The sequence below is a fragment of the Cottoperca gobio genome, chromosome 16 (assembly GCF_900634415.1).
Source record: "Cottoperca gobio chromosome 16, fCotGob3.1, whole genome shotgun sequence".
Taxonomy (NCBI): Eukaryota; Metazoa; Chordata; class Actinopteri; order Perciformes; family Bovichtidae; genus Cottoperca; species Cottoperca gobio.
Genome location: NC_041370.1, coordinates 3,152,699 through 3,170,826, shown reverse-complemented (window position 1 = coordinate 3,170,826; position 18,128 = coordinate 3,152,699). Strand labels below are relative to the sequence as shown.

The window sequence follows — 18,128 nt, the reverse complement described above, 5'->3', positions numbered from 1 at the left end:
CTATTATATGTAATATTATTATAATCACATTGAGATACAAGCAGCATTTTAATATTGTAGCTCTTTGTTTGAAATATCTTTATTGAGCTAAAGAAGATACATTATCTTGTTGTGTCAATGCTCATTTCCATTTATATGAAAGAATTATAAAATGATATTCATGGACAGACCAAAGTTGCTCTGTCCTTGACACAAGCATAAAGACAGAAACAGTACGATATGCCAGCATTGTCTTTTATTAAAATGTACACGTAAGCAAACATTTACTATAACAATTATCATACAAGAATTGTTTTGAATATAATTACATTCAAAAGCCCTGTTTGTGCACAGTGTTTCATTTTAACCACAGTGGGGTCACGTATCCCAGCAGCCACAGTGAAGTGTAAGACCTACAGTGTAAGAAATGATTAATTCACTAAATTTGATTCAAAAGACATATGGCTATCCTTCAACTGAGGCATTTCAAATGACATCAAAGTGAAACAGTCCCCCCCCCCTTTTTCACACATATGTGCTAAAGAAATTTACAAACCAACACTGGAGAGAATATTCGAAAAGGTTTTCAGTCTGACTCATGCCCATAAGCCCCTCTCACCGCACCAACGACCATATCCACCACCCCCATCACCAAACCCCCTCCCAGCGTAAACACATTACCCACACCATTTCCACTTCTCCACACCAGCCTCCCCAACCCTCCACCTACAGCTTTCGCCTGCCCCCCCATCTCTGACATCACTGTTCCTACGTAACCCTCGCTCTGATCCCAAAGCCGCCCCCCAAAGAACTTGGTCACCCACCAAGTATTATCCAACACATCCCCAAATATCCCCACTGTGTCTCCAGCCAGGGTCCCCACGCCAGTGACTCCGGTGTGGCAGTTGTTCAGCAGGGCCCCCAAGATGGAGGAGGAGCAGAAGTAGGCGCTGGAGAAGCAGTTTTCCCCGATACCCAGCAGCGTTTCTCCAGCTGAGCCCGTCCAAGCCAAGAGGTCAGAGGTCAGGAGGTGGAACAGCGAGTAGGTTTCTCCAGGCAGGGCAGTCAGAACCCCGAGGTCTTCCTGAAGAACGTATGTCACCTGAGTCAAAAGACAAAACATTTAGATTTTTAAGTGACATATAAACTTGTCTGGGAGGGGTACGCTGGCAGGAGGAGATGTAATCAAACTGAACATTTAATAAAACCATATCTAGAAGCTTCTCTTGTATCACCTGTCCAGGGAACTGTGTGACTGTGGAGAACACAGGCCGCAGCGGAGCTTTGAGGATGGACAAGGTGGTGGAGAAGACATAGACCAGCATGCTGCTGGAGTTAGTGTCTGTCTCCTGTTCATCCACAGTTCCATAGTCAGCTGACGACTCAGGAGACTCTGATTCGACGGCTTTTGAATGCGTCACATCACGTCGTTTTTCAACGCTACCTTCTGAACCAACCTCCTCTCCCTCAGTGGCATCTGAACCAACCTCCTCTCCCTCAGTGGCATCTGAACCAACCTCCTCTCCCTCAGTGGCATCTGAACCAACCTCCTCTCCTTTAGTGGCATCTGAACCAATCTCCTCTCCTTTAGTGGCAGCTGAACCAACCTCCTCTTCTTCAGTGACTCGATCAGCAGCGTTTGAATCTACATTCTTGGCTCCTGTGTTTTCCCCAGTAAGACCTGCATCCAGCTCCTCTATGTTTGCAGGGGGCCTCTCACTGTGAAGACCCACTCTGATTCCAACAGTCTCCCCATCTGCTCCTCCACAGCCCTCTGAGAACAGCTCTGCCACTCCCAGCACTTCCTGTAGCTCCTTAACGCTCACTTGCCTCTCCCCTTCCCCTGTCTCTCTGATTAACCCCACACTGAAGCCCCTCTTCCCCTCTGGGACAGCGCAGCACACTGCAGACCACAGCGGCTTCGTCTGACACTCCTCGTCTCCATCCTCAGCTGCCCCGAAGCCTCCGACGCCGGTCAGGATGTACAAATCACCCCCTAAAGTGCTGCACTGGGGAGTGATGATGTACTGGACCAGTGATGTGAAAGTTGAGTCCCAGTGTTGAAGAGGAGAGCCTGTAGGCGAGACAGGATGCGATGGATCCCCGCCTCCTCTGAGCAGGGCTGGTACTGCTACTTTAACGTCGTCTTCCTCCGTCTGGCAGAACAAATAATCAGAAGCACATGTTAAAGTATGAGTGCATTAGCATCCATGCAAGAGTGCACTCGTTATAACCCTGAATCACCGTACACATACTTCAGCTGATCCTTTAAATCTAAACAATAGGACGTGGAAAATGTATTGTTCCTGGTTGACTGCCCTTTCTGTGATAACTGTGTGAGGAGTTGGAAGTTTATTGGTCACTTACAAACTCTCTTATCGGTTTTTACTTTCTGTTTATTGTATTTTCAAATGCAGGGACTTGCAGTTAGTTAGAAGAGCTGACAGTTTACAATGTTTTGTACGATGGACGAAATATTCAGAACTTTTACAAAGTAAAATACCAACAAAACAATCTTTGGATTTATTTTACTTTGAAAATATTTTGATGATGATACTCTGATGTATATATTTACATCCTGATGTTGATGCTTTTACTTTATTTGTTTTATTATTTGTATCATTTTTCCACCACTGGTTGTTGTTAAAAGATATATTCAAAGTCCTGCTTTCAAAATCATACTGACGTATTTTCCACAGAATATACTGAGAGTAAAAGTACTTGTTCTGTAGTTTAGTCACAGGTTTGTTACACAAATGTATATTAATTTTATTGCTTTCTGTGTAATGATTCTTTGGTGGAACTGCAAACAAGTCAAATACATATAGGAAACGGTTTTTGCAAGAGGTCAAAGTCCAAAAGGGAACCACTGGTTTCATTTTTAACAATGCCTTTTATTTGATTAGTTTATCATCTCAAATTCCATAATTCAAAAACAGATGGTACCACTTTAAACAGCATGATAGATGCGTCCTCACCACAACAGGCTCTCCCCCCTCCTCTCCTTCCTCCTCCGTCCCTCCGTGGCTGAGATGGAAGGCCGAGTAGACAGTTGTGTCACAGGTCGGTTTGGACAGGGAGGCGAACGCCTGTCCCCCGGGCAGAGTGTGGCACAGTGAGCGCAGCAGCGGCCCCGCAGAGGCTCCCTGAGGAGGCGTCTGTCTGTAGAAGCAGCGGCTGCAGAGGCTGAAGTCTGGCTCCGTGTTGTCCTCAGCTGCAAGAGACAGGCCCGGGCCCAGCACCGCCAGCAGCCACACAGCCGCAGCAGCTGCACTGACAGCAGCAGGACACAGCATGGTGGTGGTGAGCTCAGCAAATCCCCCCTCTCTCTCCCTCACACACTAACACAGAGCAAGAGGGAGAGGCTTATCAATTATCCAGTGGTTTCCGTATATAGATGGAAACGATAAGGTTGGCAGCTGACGGCTTGTTGTTTTCTCACTCCCTCCTGCTTCTCTCCTCCAGTCAGTGTCCAACCATGTCTGCCTTCTTTTAAAGTCAGCCGTACTGTGACCGTGGATCTGTATTGCAGGCACAATCTTGCTTACTCCTTCATTTCCCTTTCCCTGACAACCTCGCCCCCTCCGTCAGTTCCACCCTCTTCCACTCTGCCTCTGGCTGTATAGTACCTCCACTTCACCCCTCCCTCTCAAGTGCTCTATGGATACACCTTCAACTCCCATCGCTATTAAGTACACAACCAAAGCACACGCCCATCAGAAGCTGCAAATTACCTGTAAGTCTACATTCCTAAACAATGGTCGTCGTACGAGCCGAGTCCCACGAACACTGAGGTTGTCCATTATTCTTGGCAAAGCACATTCCTGAAAGTGATTCAGTGTAAAGTGGAATAGCTGCTATGAAATGCTTCCATATCAAGCAGGACTTCTCACTAGAGGTCCGGGGAAAATGTGAGCAACTGAGCTCTAAATTTAACATCCTCATTAATGCTTAATCCTGACAGTGACAGTCACGGGTCGTTGTCTCTCCCAGAGTCCAGCGATTCTTCCCTCCCCAGACTAAACACACTCCCTTTTTATGCTTTGCAGATTGCAGCTTGATATCAGAAACTTTCCTGTTGCGACACGACGTTGGCACCGACTCCTTTACAAAATCGTCAAGTGGCAAAAAGAGCAGTTTGTGTGTAATCAGTGCACGAGTGAGACACAGACACATATCCAGCTCTCCTTTTGACTTCTACAACGGGTTCAAACATGAGGCACACGTAGCCCTGGGCTTTAATAAGAGCGGTATCATCATATAAAACATGTGCAATAACAAACATGGTGCTTACATTCTGTATTCATAGCTTCAGTGCAGTGTAGTAGTCGGTACACAGTTACTGCACACAGTAAGTATTCACAGTGAGTGACTGGAACTGTGGAATGACGGGGTTTAGACAGGTTTTAGGGTGTGATGCTTCGGGTTGGGCATCAAGTCTTTCTATACAACACTACGTCTAACATGCTGTCAACTGTGAATAAAAACCCGACACACACTTTAAACTTTGTGTCATCTGAAATGACAACATTTGACATTTTATTCTCCGACACACACACACACACACACACACACACACAGTGATTGGTGCAAACATCTCAACATGAAGCTTTTTGACATTGTGTTTTAAAAAAATGAACATAGTAGAAATGACAGAACTGCCTGTAAGTAGCGAAGACGTAACATCTGAAACATCTGCATCACAACGGAGACAGCTTTAATGGAGTTCAGTATTTATGCAGAACAAGTAAACAAAAGCTCTTTGTGCAGGACACGCCTCGTCTCAGTCCATTGTTACACTGCAGGCAGCTCGAAACGGTTTAAAAAGTAAAGTATCCTATCGTCCCAGGGGCACTGGACTTTTCTTAAAAGCTTACAAAACTATTACTTTTTCACAGATGTAATTCTTAACATAATATCTGGGAGACATTGTTTGACAGTGATACTGCAATTAAGCTAAAGTCCACACACACACACACACACGCACACGCACACGCACACACACTTCGTTGCTTATAAATAAATCTAAAACACACACGCTCAGGCTCACTCATTAGGGATGTCAATGACTAGTTCAGCCTCGTCTCCCTCCCCTCTGTCTTCGTCTCCTCTGTCGCTGTCTCCATCGCTCTCTCCCTCCTCCTCAGCTGCGTCTCCACTTAGCATCTGTCTGGGAACCCAGCTGAAGGGGCTGCTGGCAGCCGGAGGGGCCGCAGGGGCTGATGGGTAATTAGCTGCCATTGGGGCAACAACCTGAGAGGAATTCAAAATAGAGCAGAAAATGGATGAAGATATGACGAAGGGATGAGGGATGACACAGCACTATATGAATTATTTCTGTAAAGTGTTAAACTTAGTGCGGACTGAATGTTTCCACATCAGTGTCCTGGAGCTGAATTATTACAGGTTATATTAAAGTTGAGTACTTTATTCATCAAAACCTGTTGATATTGTGCAACAAGGTACAAATAACCAATAGCCTCTTGGATTCTCTAATGAGAAGATAAAATAAATATACTTCCTTGTTCTTATGCATATATTCTGTGACCAAGAAAGCAGTATATCTGCATTATTATTATTATTATTATTATTAACATCTTATTTCCCCCTGTCCTCTCTCACCTTCCCCGTTGTGTCTCTCTTGTTTTTAGGCGTCTTTGTTTTTCTCTCTTTCTTCATTCGTTCAGCTGGAGGAGCCAAATACTCCGGTGGGAAGGGCAACTGCCCAACACACACGCAGGCCCCAAATTGCCAAATAAACACAGGAACACACACACATGCACACAGGCAATTTACAAGACAGACACACACACAAAAACACAAAACAAAAAACAAAAACACAGAAGAATGAACAATGCAAGGACAGTGAAGCCTTTACAAGCATCACATAAAGAAGTATGAATAAAGTGACACGATCAAATGATATAAACAATGCCAAATCATAACAGGATTATGTTTGCTGATGAGCAGAGGGCAGCGGCAGCAGGTGACTGTTGCTGACCGATGGAAACTCACAGTGTTGAGGTAGGGTCCAGAGCCGGACGACTGCAGGGGGTTTACACCCGGACGGGACAGCAGGGAGAGGTGAGGGGAGGAGGATGAAGGAAGACACGCCCCAGGACTACTTCTTCGCCTGAAAAGGGTTTATGAGAAGTTAAGAGAAGCTCCGCGTGACAGCAAGATCAGTCACAGCGCGAAACGTTTAGTCCACAGTGGACTTCAACTCACTTCTTTGCTCCGTCTCGTTCTCTTTCCCTCTCCCTGGGACCTTCTCCTTCACTGTTTTCTGAAGAAACTGTTGCATCTGAATCTGGAACAGAAGACAAGAAAACATTAAATCCCCATACAGTCGATTGGTTATACAGTTACAGTTGTAAACGCTCGATGCTTTTAGGAGAGTTTTAAACTACCTGAGGAGTCTTCATCTACCCTCTCGTACTGTAGCAGTCGGTCCAGAAGGAAGCTAGAAAACAATGAGTGATATTATGTTCTGCACACACACAGGCGGATCATGCTCATATATTGTTTTGTTGTCCAGAATGAGTTTCTTCAATAGGCTCAATATTACATAAGAAGTCCCTTGATCGCCCACCTTCTACTACGACCGGACTAAATGATTGTATGTCGTTAGAAAAAGGTGAAATATGCTCCCACGTGCATCAGGTCTTATAATAATAAGCACCTTGAGCATCTATGTATTTACTTTTTGTTTGTGTCTTGTTTATTTAATTTAGGTTTTTTTTTTCTTCTGTCTCTTTCTGCTGCGGTGTTGCTCTATAATTATATATATAAAGTAAATAATAAAACTGGTTCCCAATCACAAATATGAGAGAAATAAAATGTGACCTCACCTTTTGTCCCTGGAAACTTTGAGAAGTTTCCTCTGTGATCTCCTCAGCTCCTCCTGAAAGCATTCCTGTTCCTGGGGTGATGAGACATGTGCATTAGTAAAACACTGACACGTGATCGTTACAGACTGACTGTTCACTCACAATATCTGTACCCACATAAACAAGAAACTTTAATTTGCGTTTGAGATTTTTGTATTTCCGCTTGTAGTCAACCTCGACGTCCGCTTGGCCGTTCATGTCTGAAATAAAACATGCAAATAATGAAACGATTAACTCTACCATCCGCTAACAGGTGTGTTTATAAAGTGGCGGTAAGTTTAGCAACACAGACAGCTCGTGAAGCGACGTCACAAGGTACTGTATGCTAAGCTAAAAGTTAGCTTACTTAGCTAGCTCGCTAAATATACAGAGCTGCTGATCTCACAGACCTCTGAAAATATACAACAAGATGTATTTCAAATGTGCAAACATGCTTTTGAGTAATTGCAAAGCTTTTTTTTTTATTATTGAAGCCCGTTAGTACCTCTTGCTTGAGTCTGTCTGTGCGACATGCTCTTGTTTACGTTCGTGACGTCGTTTCTTCTTCTTCTGTGGATTTAACGGCAGTTTACAAGCAGACTTCAGGCGCGTTACCGCCACCTTCCGCTTCTCACGGGGACCGGATATTAAATCATAACCATTATATATTATATTATATATTTTTCAGTTATTTTATTAATCCTGTCCCTATAATCAGGATCTGGTTTATTGGAAGATAATTTTTCACTTACAAGGGATTGCTTTGGTGTATTGGTGCATAACATAAACATAGTAAGATAAATAAATATAGAATAGAATAAAAGAAAATTACAATAAAAAATATGAAAATATACTGTAAAAATATGTACAATATCTGAATTTAAATGAAAGAGCGGTGCAGTTTTTAGAAGTGGTAGTTTTGTGAAGAAATGTGCAACAGTTTGTTGTTCTATTTTCACTGTACGTTCATTTTACAGCACAGGTTATATATTTATTTGAACATATACTGGGAGAAGTGCTTACTTAGCATGAACTGAAAAAGCTGTCCCACTTCCCCTCTCTCTGAATTATTGAGCTGGAAAATTCATATATGTCTATAGTGTTGATTGTGTGCATTGCTCAGCCTCTGGACAACTTTTTCATTCTGGTGGTATTGACCCTTTACTGACACAATAACTAGGTTTTGGAGCGTTAATGAAATGTTTTGGGTGAGTTACTATTTCCAGACATGCAATGTAGTTTTGATGTCTAATAAAATTGCACTTACAGTTTAGAGAATGTTAACACGAGTGAGAAAAATTGTAATAACCTCCAAGTCCTCAGCAGATCTTTTGGCAACCCAGCCAAAGCTTGATGTTTGTCCTCTTGTTACTCCAGCACCACTTTAGTGAAGTGTTGCTCTTCATGTCCTGTCAGGTTACCAGGACCATCAACTGCTTTACTTCTGATATCTAGTGGCATCTCTCGCCTGGACTTGCAGGGCTGCGATGGGGTTGACTTTACTGTCTCAGAGTCTGTAATTATATCTTATTCAGCACAGCTTTTATTTTAAATGTTTTATTTAGTTATTTTTTAATTTTCTTTAATTATTTTATATATTTTTTAAATCTTTGTTATTATTTATTTATATATATATATATATATATATATATATATATATATATATATATACATAAATATTTGAATACAGAATAATTTAATTTAATGCCTTTTTGTGATCTGGTGTTTTTTCTTTTTGGTGTAATTTAATACAAACCAGTCTCATTTCTTATTATTTTATTCTATATATTTATATTATATATTATCTAGCAGTAATACCGTAATGCATAATTCTGCATGTCAATTTAAAAAGTCGAATTTACATGCTGCAAACATGCGATTATTAGGTGTCAGGAATGTAAAAATAAATATATTTTGAATCCTACAACAGAAACTAAAACATTAAGTTAAAATGTAATAGCCAACACTGATTTATAGCTGCTTTGATTCTCAGTCAAGGCTTCCGTGTCTTCCCGCAGTGGGTCTTTGTGTTTTGTCAAATCCTCCTGTCAGTGCCCCCCTCCACCTGCCGCATACTGTAGTGCACTGAGTTGCAGCTCGACCCCAGCTCAGCACAGTCACTTGCCAAGACCCAGTGCCATGAATTATAGATGATGAACATTTGCAGAGATGAGTAATGCTGCCTCAGTGCACACACACACACACACACACACACACACACACACACACACACACACACACACACAGTCAGACCCCCTTGTGTGTCGAGTGTAATGGGGGAAGACATGCAGACAAAAGGAAAGAAGTAAAGATATAAAAAGTTTAGACTTGGTTGATAAAGAAACAGAAGAGAAGAGGTTTTTATTTACTCCTTCAGGGGAAAAGAGCAGAAATGCTGACTGCACGACTGACCCCCCCTCTTAGACAATATGAAACCCAGCTGGGATAACTAAGCAGCATCCTTTAATGCAACTAAAGCAAACACTGTGATATCTCATAGTTGCCGCACAGGATCCTCTCACACTTCCAGACATTCAGAGAGCCACCTTGCTAAAATAAACACGCATCGTCTACCTTCCAAAAGAAACTGTCGATATGAAACACAATATCTGCCTCTCAACACCGACAGATTCTTCTTTGATTCCAAAGATGCTGGCAGACAGAAATAGACTCTTCTGTGTCTGCTGCCATAAATCGCTGCTGCCAGCTAAACAGAGAGCCCCCCCCCCCCCCCTGGCAGCTAAAGTCATCTGCCTCCCCTCCACCTCTCTCTGCTTTACTCTTAATGGATCCATATATTCTCAAGTCCGGCTGTGGACACTGATCTGTGCTTGTCAATACATTTCCTCCTGTTCATTGTCTGCTTGGATGTGTGTCCTTGTTGCTTTGTTAGATGTAGTCTGTTCTCATTGTGCTGGCATGTGTGTTTTACCCCCTCTCTCTTTCTCTCCCTCGCTGTCTCGCCGTGTCCTCCAGTCTGTCCCTCCCTCTTACTCCGTCCATCACTAATATTGCACTTTGCTCAAGAGTTTCCTCGATTTCTATAGTGTCCACCTGGCAGTTACTGGAATGAACCGAAACCACAACAAAGACGCCAACAACAACTGCAATAAAAGCCTTCTCTGTGATCAGAAGGTAAGCTCCATGTGTTCACCTGCTGCCGAGTACAGAGCACACGCCGTCTCTCAATGTGACTGGATGTATTTCAGAAACTCGTTTAATCAGTAACGTTTCTGTACCTTGTGTGCTTTTTCTCCAATTCTCTGTCTCCTGTGTGTGTGTGTGTGTGTGTGTGTGTGTGTGTGTGTGTGTGTGTTACAGGAAAAGCTTATCCAGGCTATTAAAAGAATCAAGCACGAGGTAGACGAGTGCAGGGAAGCAGAGAGAGAGACATACATAGAGTCGGTGGAAGTAGAGGTACTGTTGTTGCATTATTAATCCTTATCTTCTCCTAACTGCTTTAACCAAAAACTACATTCATAACAATTGTGTTGAAGCCAGTTTTGAAAATGATTATCCATATCGTCATATTCACACACTTGATTTGCAGTCAAACGCACGATAATCATCATTTCAGAACTGTTTCGATGACCTGGAACGAGAACTCCGAGCCGAGTTTCAGAACCTCCATCGCTTCCTGGATGAGGAGGAATATAAAGATCTGGAGCGACTGAGGAGGGAGAAGCAGAAACAAGTGAAGCAGCTGAAGCTAAGAGAGAAGAAAATATCAGCGCAAGGGAGAGACCTGGAGGGAGCGATCACGGTGCTCAACAGCAAACTGGCAGAAGAGGACGGTCCTAAACTGCTCAAAGTGAGGAAGGAGAAGAAATGAACACACAGAGAGGAAATCTTATTATTAGCTTGAGCATATTGTAATTATTCAAAGGTGGAGAATAGTTTGGCAGGGCCACACATGGGTTATCCAGGGTCACTGTGAGCATTCCCCTCGGCCTGTCGAGCCACTCGTGACTCCCGTCTATAATTGCTCCTCCCGTCAGAGCTGCTGGGAAACAATGTGACTGTGCAGGTTTACATCAAGAGCTGCAGGTCTGCGCCTCCTCATCGGCACTCATTTGATTAATTATAGACATTGATTGGCTAAACAGTCGACTTTCCAGGTTTTGAAAGTCAAAATCAATTTCTCATTTACAAGTGAGAAGGACAAAAGGAAGTGGACACATTAGTCAGCAATAAGAAATGAGTCGGGCGGCGGCCTCAGATTGTGATGATGGAACATTATTATGTTCACCAACTGTCCTGAAAATGTTTCTCTCATTGCAGGAAATTCAAGATCTCGTAAAAAGGCAGGTTTCCTCAACCTAACTGTTTGTTTTCTTCTCCCCTGTTTCTCCACATCTCATTAATCGTGTGTGTGTGTGTGTGTGTGTGTGTGTGTGTGTGTGTGTGCATGCTTGGCATTTCCTCTCATTTCTGCACATCAATCCATCTCCATAAACCTCACTGTGGTGTCGATGTTGTACCATTCACCACCCAGTCCTCCCCTCTTCCCAATTTTGTCTAAGCAGGTCTCAGGTCAGCTTCGTTCCTCCAGCGCGAGTGGACACTGAGGTGCGCTCCGGACAGTTCGTGGGACCCATACAGTACAGGATATGGAAGCACATGAAAAGCTGCCTTTACCCAAGTGTGTTCGCACGTCGTTAGATACAACACGTGTGAAACAACGAGAACACTCCTCTTACGTAATCTCTATTTGCCTCCAGATATTACACCAATGACCATTGACCCGGACACCGCCCACCCTAACCTGTCCCTGTCGCAGTCTTGCACCTCAGTGTGGTTTGAGGAGGATAAGAACACGAAGGACTGCCCGGCCAACCCGCAACGGTTCCGCTATTACTACTGTGTGCTCGGCCATCAGAGCTTCACCACGGGACGACACTACTGGGAGGTGGAGGTGGGACGTAAGACGGCGTGGAAGTTGGGCGTGGCTCGAGGAGATGTCCCGAGAGGGGAGATGGATGCCACTGGCACTTCCAGAGGCATCTGGACTCTGGCCCTGAAGAGCGGATCTGTCCTGGCCTGCACCGACCCAGAGCCCACCAAGGTCAACGTATCTGTCGGTCTTGTCCGCATCGGTATGTTCTTAGACTGTGAAAAGGAAGAGGTGTCTTTCTATAACGCTGTTACGATGGCGCCAATCTACACCTTCTCCATGGGAACAGTCGAGGTTCCTCTGCTGCCCTTCTACAACCCGTGTGACGCAGATGACGGGAAGAACGTGGCAGCAATTAAGATCTTTAACCCGTCGGTCTGATGAGGGGCTGCAGGGATTGTTTGTTTAGTATTGTAGGATTCTTACACTAATGTTCATGTCATGTTGGACAAAACAAGCCATTTGATGACATTTTGGGACATTTCTTCTCTATTTTCTGACGTTTTATAGACTGAATATACTTATAAACTTATAAAATGATGAATTATTGACAGATGTATTGTTCGTTGCAGCTCTAACTACATACTGTACCTACATCTTGCTGAGAAACTGTTGCAAATAGAACATGTAATGCTAAAATACTGTATATATAAAAACATGGCTGCTACTGTAACCACACCTTTTCTTTTCTGTTTTGAACGCTCGTCTTCTTTTACTGTGATTACTTTAAAGTTTGAGGAGAATAAATGGGCTGAAACATGATGCATCTTGGACTGACGTGTTTGTAAAAGAGGAAAGCAAAGCAGGGGGAAGGTTGTCATCTGCTGCCGGCTGCAGCTTCAGGGTCCACAGCAAGTGTTAACAGCATTATGATGTTACCTCTGGGCTGTTTATAAATATCTCTGTTGTGCCTGCTTAGCTGTGATGTGTCCTGGCGAGGATATGGAAGCTGGTATTAGTGGCACGTGGGGGCCTGAGGGGTGCGAAAGTGGCGCGTGACACTCAGAAAGAATGATGGCTGACATTGAGTGAGACGACTCGCAGACATGCAATAGACAGCTGTCTGAAGACCAAACTGTCCTGCTGCTCAGAGAACGGGAAGAACAAAGACAACAGGACAGCAAATGTCATAATCACTTGTTTATTCTTAGTATTCATTTAGACATGAAATAAAGAAAAAGAAAATATTTTCTTTACAAAACATCTGTGAAGTGTTGTGCAAAAAGGGAGTACAGGGAGAACATGTGGGATGTCACACCACACCCCCAGAACAACAGAAGTAAACAGAGAAGATCAGGGCAGAGACGACTCACGTAGTGCAACAAGTGCCAGTGGTAGTAAAAGTAGTGGTTTCTATCAGAGGCGGGTGTAACACCACAATCCCTCTGGCACCACGTCGATGTAATAACCTTAATCCCACGAGACGGAGCCTCCTTTGAGATGCTGGTAACGTGTAAACCAAAGTCCTGCTCCTCTCACATCCCTACTCACTCTGGCTGGAGCGGCTCGGTATTACAATCACTGACAATATACTGTACAGTAGTGGTGGTGCACGGAAATGCTTTATTAATCTCTCATCGCTCACCACAACATAAAGCTGATGGTTACCCACACCAAGCGTTCATCTGCTGCTATCATGAAGTCGCTCACGTGCTCCTCACCGCCCCAGACTTGATTAATGGAAAACAGCCTCACTTACAAACGGAGATGCTACTTAGAATCACGTTCGTATTTTATTTTACAATATCTCCAAACATTAGCATATGCTAGGTGAGCCTTTGTTCAGTCGGGTGTGCAAACAGCTTTCGTGAACACCCTACCTACTAAGAAAAAAGGTGCCATTAGGAGTGTCGGCAAAAATGACAGAATACAGGCCAACTATACGTTTGAGGCACTAAACAAAGAGTCACTCAAATATCTCAAAGTTACAATATCTTTTACAATGTGGCTTTAAACACATTCACACTCATGACTCAAACACAGTTTTCTTCACGTTGCGAGATGAACAAAGCAGGCACACGAACACCTCGCTCACAACAGACGGAGAAGCACACACAAAGTACAGTCGTGTGTCGATCTGTACAAACTGGCTATGCATAGATTCAGCACGCAGGAGAAACACTCAGAAATCATCCACACTCATACACGTGTGCGTCATCGGCGTACAGAAACACAGAATCCCCGAACGCACAATGATGGCAACATTAAAACATCTCTCCTCTGGTCACACACACACGATAAAAGCCTGTTTTTCATGTCGTGGTCATGCTGCATTCGATGCTTTAAGTGACGCAGGTTAAACGTTTTAATACATCGTGTAAATACTGAGAGATGCTGTGAGCGTCGTCAGGTTAGCACGGCGATAACAGCAGATCATCGATCGAAACAGATCCGATATAAGTCTTGATGGATCTTTACAATATTTGGTTCTTACATTAGTTCAAGACGTTAGTGAGTATTAGTGTATATAGTATATAGTACTGTAAGTGTATATATTTTATATTCTGGATTTAAGGTTGGTGAGAAAGTTTAAATTAGTTTTCTTCTTTATTATTAAGTATAATACAACAACCATTCTATACACGAGAAACATTCGGCCTTTAGGGGTTAAACCGGCGTACACATGCAATATTTACAAGGCTGAAATGTGTGTGTCTGTGTGTGTATGTGTGTGTGTAAAGACAAAACTGTGGTTCCTTCACAGATCCAGGAGAGGAATGAGGCTTATCAAGTGTTTGACCTTCGTCCATGCGTAACACATCTGACGTGGGATCCTATGTGACGCTTCAACATCGAGGCCCCTTAATTTATTAGTTTATTTATCTTATTTACTGATCTTAGTATCAAATCTGACATCTAAACCTACCTCGTCATGCGGTTCTTTAAAATGCGTTCGGCCTGATATTAATTTACTCGTAAGAAAAAATCTATTCGTCAGGAAAGCTACCGAGAAACGTTCTTACATTTCACTTGTGCTTCTGTTTTTTGTAGATTTCTCGTGCACAGAACCTGGACTGTCACTGTTTAATATGAGGCAGATATGCGTTTAGTGAAATGTATCTGCACCCCTCCTCTGTACCATACAGGAGTTTAACTTTGTGCTGACTAAACATCCACGTAGATGATGCTGTGGCATTCATAAAGGCCTCATTAAACATGCAAGGACCAAAGACACAGGAGCTACTCTGTCACTTCCAACACAGCCTAATACTTCAGAGGAAACATCTAGTTTGAATTTGAAATAAATAATAAGTCATAATTCTTTGTTCTTAAAGGGACAGTTCATCCCAAAGCCCCTCGTGTTTTTTTTATCAATCTAGATAGTTTTGCTGTGAGTTGCTGAGTGATGGACAACATAAAGGAACTAGACGGCACTCGGCTTGTGGTGCTCAAAGCGCCAAGACCTTGTTGTGAGCAAGTTTCAAGTAGGAACTATTTTCTTTCTCCCGAACTAGACACGCACACGGAATCCCAGTGCAGGAGGAAGCGTGCATCTGGGTAAAACAATGATGAGTAGACGCACGCTTCCTCCTGCACTGTGATACGGTAGAAGATGTTTTATTCCTACATTCGACATCTCTACAGAAGATGTCTCCAGCACCGGGCAACACACAGCAACACAATCTGGACGGATGAATGCACTGCAGGTAAGTTGTTTGAGGGGGAACTGTCCCTTTAAGTGGTTGAACATAAAGGTAGAGTGAAAGAAAGATCAGGGAAGGACAGAAAAGAAACACGCAAAGCCTGTTCTAACTATTTGCCCTCACCAGACGCTGTCCTCCAGTACGCCACCTTTGGAACCCGGTGGTCCTATTAAGTGCCAGAGTTGATGCTGGCATGAGTTTGCTATTAAACTGTAAGAATAATGGGCTTTTTATAGAGCCACAGGGAAATCCAGATCAAAGGCAGTAAAGTGGTGGACGCGGACTTCAGGGATCAGTCCGCAAAACACATTTTAATCATCGGCGATATCCACCGGGAGTCAGAATCTCTATCTCAGACACTATAAATAGTAGCGTTAGTATTATTAGTTCTTGAGTAAAAGGTTATTTTGTTCTATATGCGATAACGTATTGCAGTTGTTACTGAAGCGTACGACATCCTCTCTAAAGAATGTCACCACACGCTTCTGTAGGTCTGACATGACACTGAAAGCTGCATGCATTTAATCCACATGCTGATAGAGGAACAAGCGCTTTAGACGGGAGATATTCTAGATTGAATGAAATGTTGTAAACCTTTATGTCTACCTCATTGTGTTAGAAAAGACCTCATGTGGAGTTGTATTTGAAAATTAATTTGCGCTAGCCGCTTTTGTTATGTGAAGTTACTTCTGAATAAGAAAGTCTCAAAGGTTATGTGTTAGTTTGTGAGTGAGATACCTTTATTAAAGTAATATTGTGTTCAGGCATTAGACAAGTTCAACCGAAGTCCTCGCCCCAGTTCCAGTGGTTCCTTCATTATTTGGTAGGAGGTGTTCGATTGTCTACAGTGGTGGTAGATGGAGAAGATCTGAGGGGCTTCTCTTGGATTGTTGCAGGGGCAGTTCTCAGGTGGTGGTGGTGGTGGTGGTTGAATCCTCAGCCACGGCGCCGTCTTTGCCGGCACCGCTAGATTTCGGCTCCACTTCTGGGGTTTTAGGCGGAGCTGCTTTTGGGGCTCCGATAATATCGGCGTGATCTGGGCTCGTTTTGGAATCCGGACCTGGCTCAGGCGTGCCGTTGGTAATGGGTTCTGGTGTGGTTGGCTTTGGAGACTCGGGTGTGGGAGTCAGGGCACTTTTCCTTTCAGGTGTTGGAGTGGTGGCTTTAGCAGCAGGTGATTTAGGCTCCAGGCTCGGGCTGGGTGCGGGCTTTGGATCAGCTGGACTCAGACCAGCCTTGGGCTCGGGGCTCGAGGCTGGGCTGAGCTTAACATCGGCTGGTTTGGGCACGTCCAGCGTCGCTTCCACAGGCTGATCGGGGGTTTTCTTGGTCTCGGGTTCTGGGTGGGATTTAGTTTCAGCTACTGGACTGGACTTAATTTCCAAAGCTGGTGGAGCACTTGGCTTGGACTCAGCAGCGGCAGCAGGCGGTGGACTTGGTTTGGTTTCAGAGGCAACGGAGATGCTAACAGCCACAGAGTCGAGGTTCTGATCGGGGGCATCGGTGTCAGTGTCCAGTGGGAGGGCAGTGTTGAATCCGACGCCAGAGTCACTGGTGTCTAGGTTACCGACCCCAACCTCCTTAGAGGAAACCTCCAGACCCTGAGTTCAAACAGACAACAAGGTGAAGTTTATTTGTTTGTCGCGCCCTTCAACAACAACAACGCATTTTTAAAGTTGCAGAAGACATAAAAAGAGGTTAAGACCAAACAGACACAAGGCAATATAAAGGGATATAAATAGGATTTTAAAAGAGTAACTTAAAATGGAAGGTAATAATAAGAGAGAACTGAATAAAACAGGTCCCAGCTCAGCTACAGGGCAGTGCAGGATAGTCCAAAATGAAATGTAATAAGAGGAAGTGGCAAAGGAACGGAGATCTGGAGCACATCGCAGATCTTCTGGGAGTTTGTTCCAGATGTGACTGAACGCTGCTTCTCTACTGTAGTTTTGACTCGGGACGGTAAGCAGGCCAGTCCCAGAAGACCTGAGAGGTGCGGACGGTTCATAACATAGCAGCAGATCCAAAATCTATTTTGGTTCTAAACCAATTCATCGCTTTATAAACCAACAGCAATATTATAAAAGGAATTCTCTGTCACAGAGGAAGCCACTGCAAAGACCTGAGACCTGGACTGATGCGATCCACTTTCTCGACGTTAGGACTCTAGCAGCAGCGCTCTGAATAAGCTGCAGCTGTCTGAACGCAGAAAACAGTATACAAATTGAAATATTATTAAAAAATCTCAAAGACTCAGTTTGAAGAAATGAATATTAAGCGTCCTTACTTTGATGTCCACCTCAGTGCTCTGAGATTTCTCTGTATTGTCGGCCTGCGAATGTTTGGAGTCCTCACTGAGTTTGGTGATGTTCTTCACCACCTGTGAAGAAGCACAGACAGACAATAATCAGGATACAGGACAGTAACTAAGTACATTTACTCTTTATACATTTGATATTATTACAGGTTAACATAAAACTTTATTGATCCTGTGGTGAATCACAAGCTACACGGCAGTAAATATAATAATAAAAACACCTTTAACATCTGCAACATTAAAGTAATGAACACATTAATGCATCAATAATTATAATTCAATAATATACTGCATATTATTCTGAAATGGTCCGTTGCACAGAATGTGTACTTTTACTTTTGGTACTTTAAGTACATAAAAAATAAAGAAAATTGCAGTACTTTACTTGTAACAGTGTGGTATTACTACTTTACTGAAGTACACTA

The 18,128-nt window shown here is 43.5% G+C and overlaps 4 protein-coding genes across 10 annotated transcripts in view; 1 reads left to right on the top strand and 3 right to left on the bottom strand.

Annotated features, from left to right (window-relative positions):
- Nucleotides 1-218: 218 nt before the first annotated feature.
- On the bottom strand, nt 219-4,342 carry LOC115021337 (uncharacterized). Of its 2 annotated transcripts, XM_029451716.1 has the most exons (4): nt 2,958-4,342; nt 1,467-2,135; nt 1,215-1,436; nt 219-1,081 (listed from the first exon to the last, which is right to left on the bottom strand). In XM_029451716.1, the coding sequence occupies exons 1-4, from the start codon at nt 3,273-3,275 to the stop codon at nt 566-568; spliced, it is 1,725 nt and encodes a 574-aa protein (XP_029307576.1). In that variant the 5' UTR covers nt 3,276-4,342; the 3' UTR covers nt 219-565. The 2 variants fall into 2 exon arrangements, with proteins under 2 accessions (XP_029307576.1, XP_029307575.1); XM_029451715.1 differs by having other exon boundaries at nt 1,215-2,135.
- Nucleotides 4,343-4,478: 136 nt separating this feature from the next.
- ino80e (INO80 complex subunit E) lies at nt 4,479-7,480 on the bottom strand. Of its 2 annotated transcripts, XM_029451728.1 has the most exons (8): nt 7,354-7,480; nt 6,987-7,069; nt 6,831-6,901; nt 6,390-6,442; nt 6,208-6,289; nt 5,995-6,112; nt 5,602-5,700; nt 4,479-5,232 (listed from the first exon to the last, which is right to left on the bottom strand). In XM_029451728.1, the coding sequence occupies exons 1-8, from the start codon at nt 7,379-7,381 to the stop codon at nt 5,026-5,028; spliced, it is 741 nt and encodes a 246-aa protein (XP_029307588.1). In that variant the 5' UTR covers nt 7,382-7,480; the 3' UTR covers nt 4,479-5,025. The 2 variants fall into 2 exon arrangements, with proteins under 2 accessions (XP_029307588.1, XP_029307589.1); XM_029451729.1 differs by lacking the exon at nt 5,602-5,700.
- A 2,154-nt stretch (nt 7,481-9,634) lies between these two features.
- On the top strand, nt 9,635-12,504 carry LOC115021342 (zinc-binding protein A33-like). The gene is made up of 6 exons (XM_029451724.1): nt 9,635-9,983; nt 10,170-10,265; nt 10,426-10,659; nt 11,130-11,152; nt 11,375-11,490; nt 11,570-12,504. The coding sequence occupies exons 1-6, from the start codon at nt 9,918-9,920 to the stop codon at nt 12,121-12,123; spliced, it is 1,089 nt and encodes a 362-aa protein (XP_029307584.1). The 5' UTR covers nt 9,635-9,917; the 3' UTR covers nt 12,124-12,504.
- A 363-nt stretch (nt 12,505-12,867) lies between these two features.
- The window catches only part of LOC115021336 (uncharacterized), a 15,482-nt gene continuing 10,221 nt past the window's right edge, over nt 12,868-18,128 (bottom strand). For all 5 annotated transcript variants that reach the window (XM_029451712.1, XM_029451709.1, XM_029451714.1 and 2 more), the window contains exons 10-11: nt 17,674-17,766; nt 12,868-16,987 (exon numbers count right to left, since the gene is read on the bottom strand). In XM_029451712.1, coding sequence (XP_029307572.1) covers nt 16,292-16,987; nt 17,674-17,766 — 789 coding nt within the window. In that variant the 3' untranslated portion in view covers nt 12,868-16,291. The remainder of the gene's footprint in view (nt 16,988-17,673; nt 17,767-18,128) is intronic.

What these genes read in the sequence shown, in the direction of transcription:
- LOC115021337 (XM_029451715.1), bottom strand. Translation starts at nt 3,275, where the DNA reads ATGCTGTGTCCTGCTGCTGTCAGTGCAGCTGCTGCGGCTGTGTGGCTG. An exon ending in AGGGGGGAGAGCCTGTTGTG is followed by an intron (nt 2,136 to 2,957) that starts GTGAGGACGCAT and finishes TTGTTCTGCCAG; the next exon opens with ACGGAGGAAGACGACGTTAA. An exon ending in TCACACAGTTCCCTGGACAG is followed by an intron (nt 1,082 to 1,214) that starts GTGATACAAGAG and finishes CTTTTGACTCAG; the next exon opens with GTGACATACGTTCTTCAGGA.
- ino80e (XM_029451728.1), bottom strand. Translation starts at nt 7,381, where the DNA reads ATGTCGCACAGACAGACTCAAGCAAGAG. An exon ending in GGTAGATGAAGACTCCTCAG is followed by an intron (nt 6,290 to 6,389) that starts GTAGTTTAAAAC and finishes CTTCTGTTCCAG; the next exon opens with ATTCAGATGCAACAGTTTCT. An exon ending in GAACGAGACGGAGCAAAGAA is followed by an intron (nt 6,113 to 6,207) that starts GTGAGTTGAAGT and finishes AACCCTTTTCAG; the next exon opens with GCGAAGAAGTAGTCCTGGGG.
- LOC115021342 (XM_029451724.1), top strand. Translation starts at nt 9,918, where the DNA reads ATGAACCGAAACCACAACAAAGACGCCAACAACAACTGCAATAAAAGC. An exon ending in GCCTTCTCTGTGATCAGAAG is followed by an intron (nt 9,984 to 10,169) that starts GTAAGCTCCATG and finishes TGTGTGTTACAG; the next exon opens with GAAAAGCTTATCCAGGCTAT. An exon ending in ATTCAAGATCTCGTAAAAAG is followed by an intron (nt 11,153 to 11,374) that starts GCAGGTTTCCTC and finishes TTGTCTAAGCAG; the next exon opens with GTCTCAGGTCAGCTTCGTTC.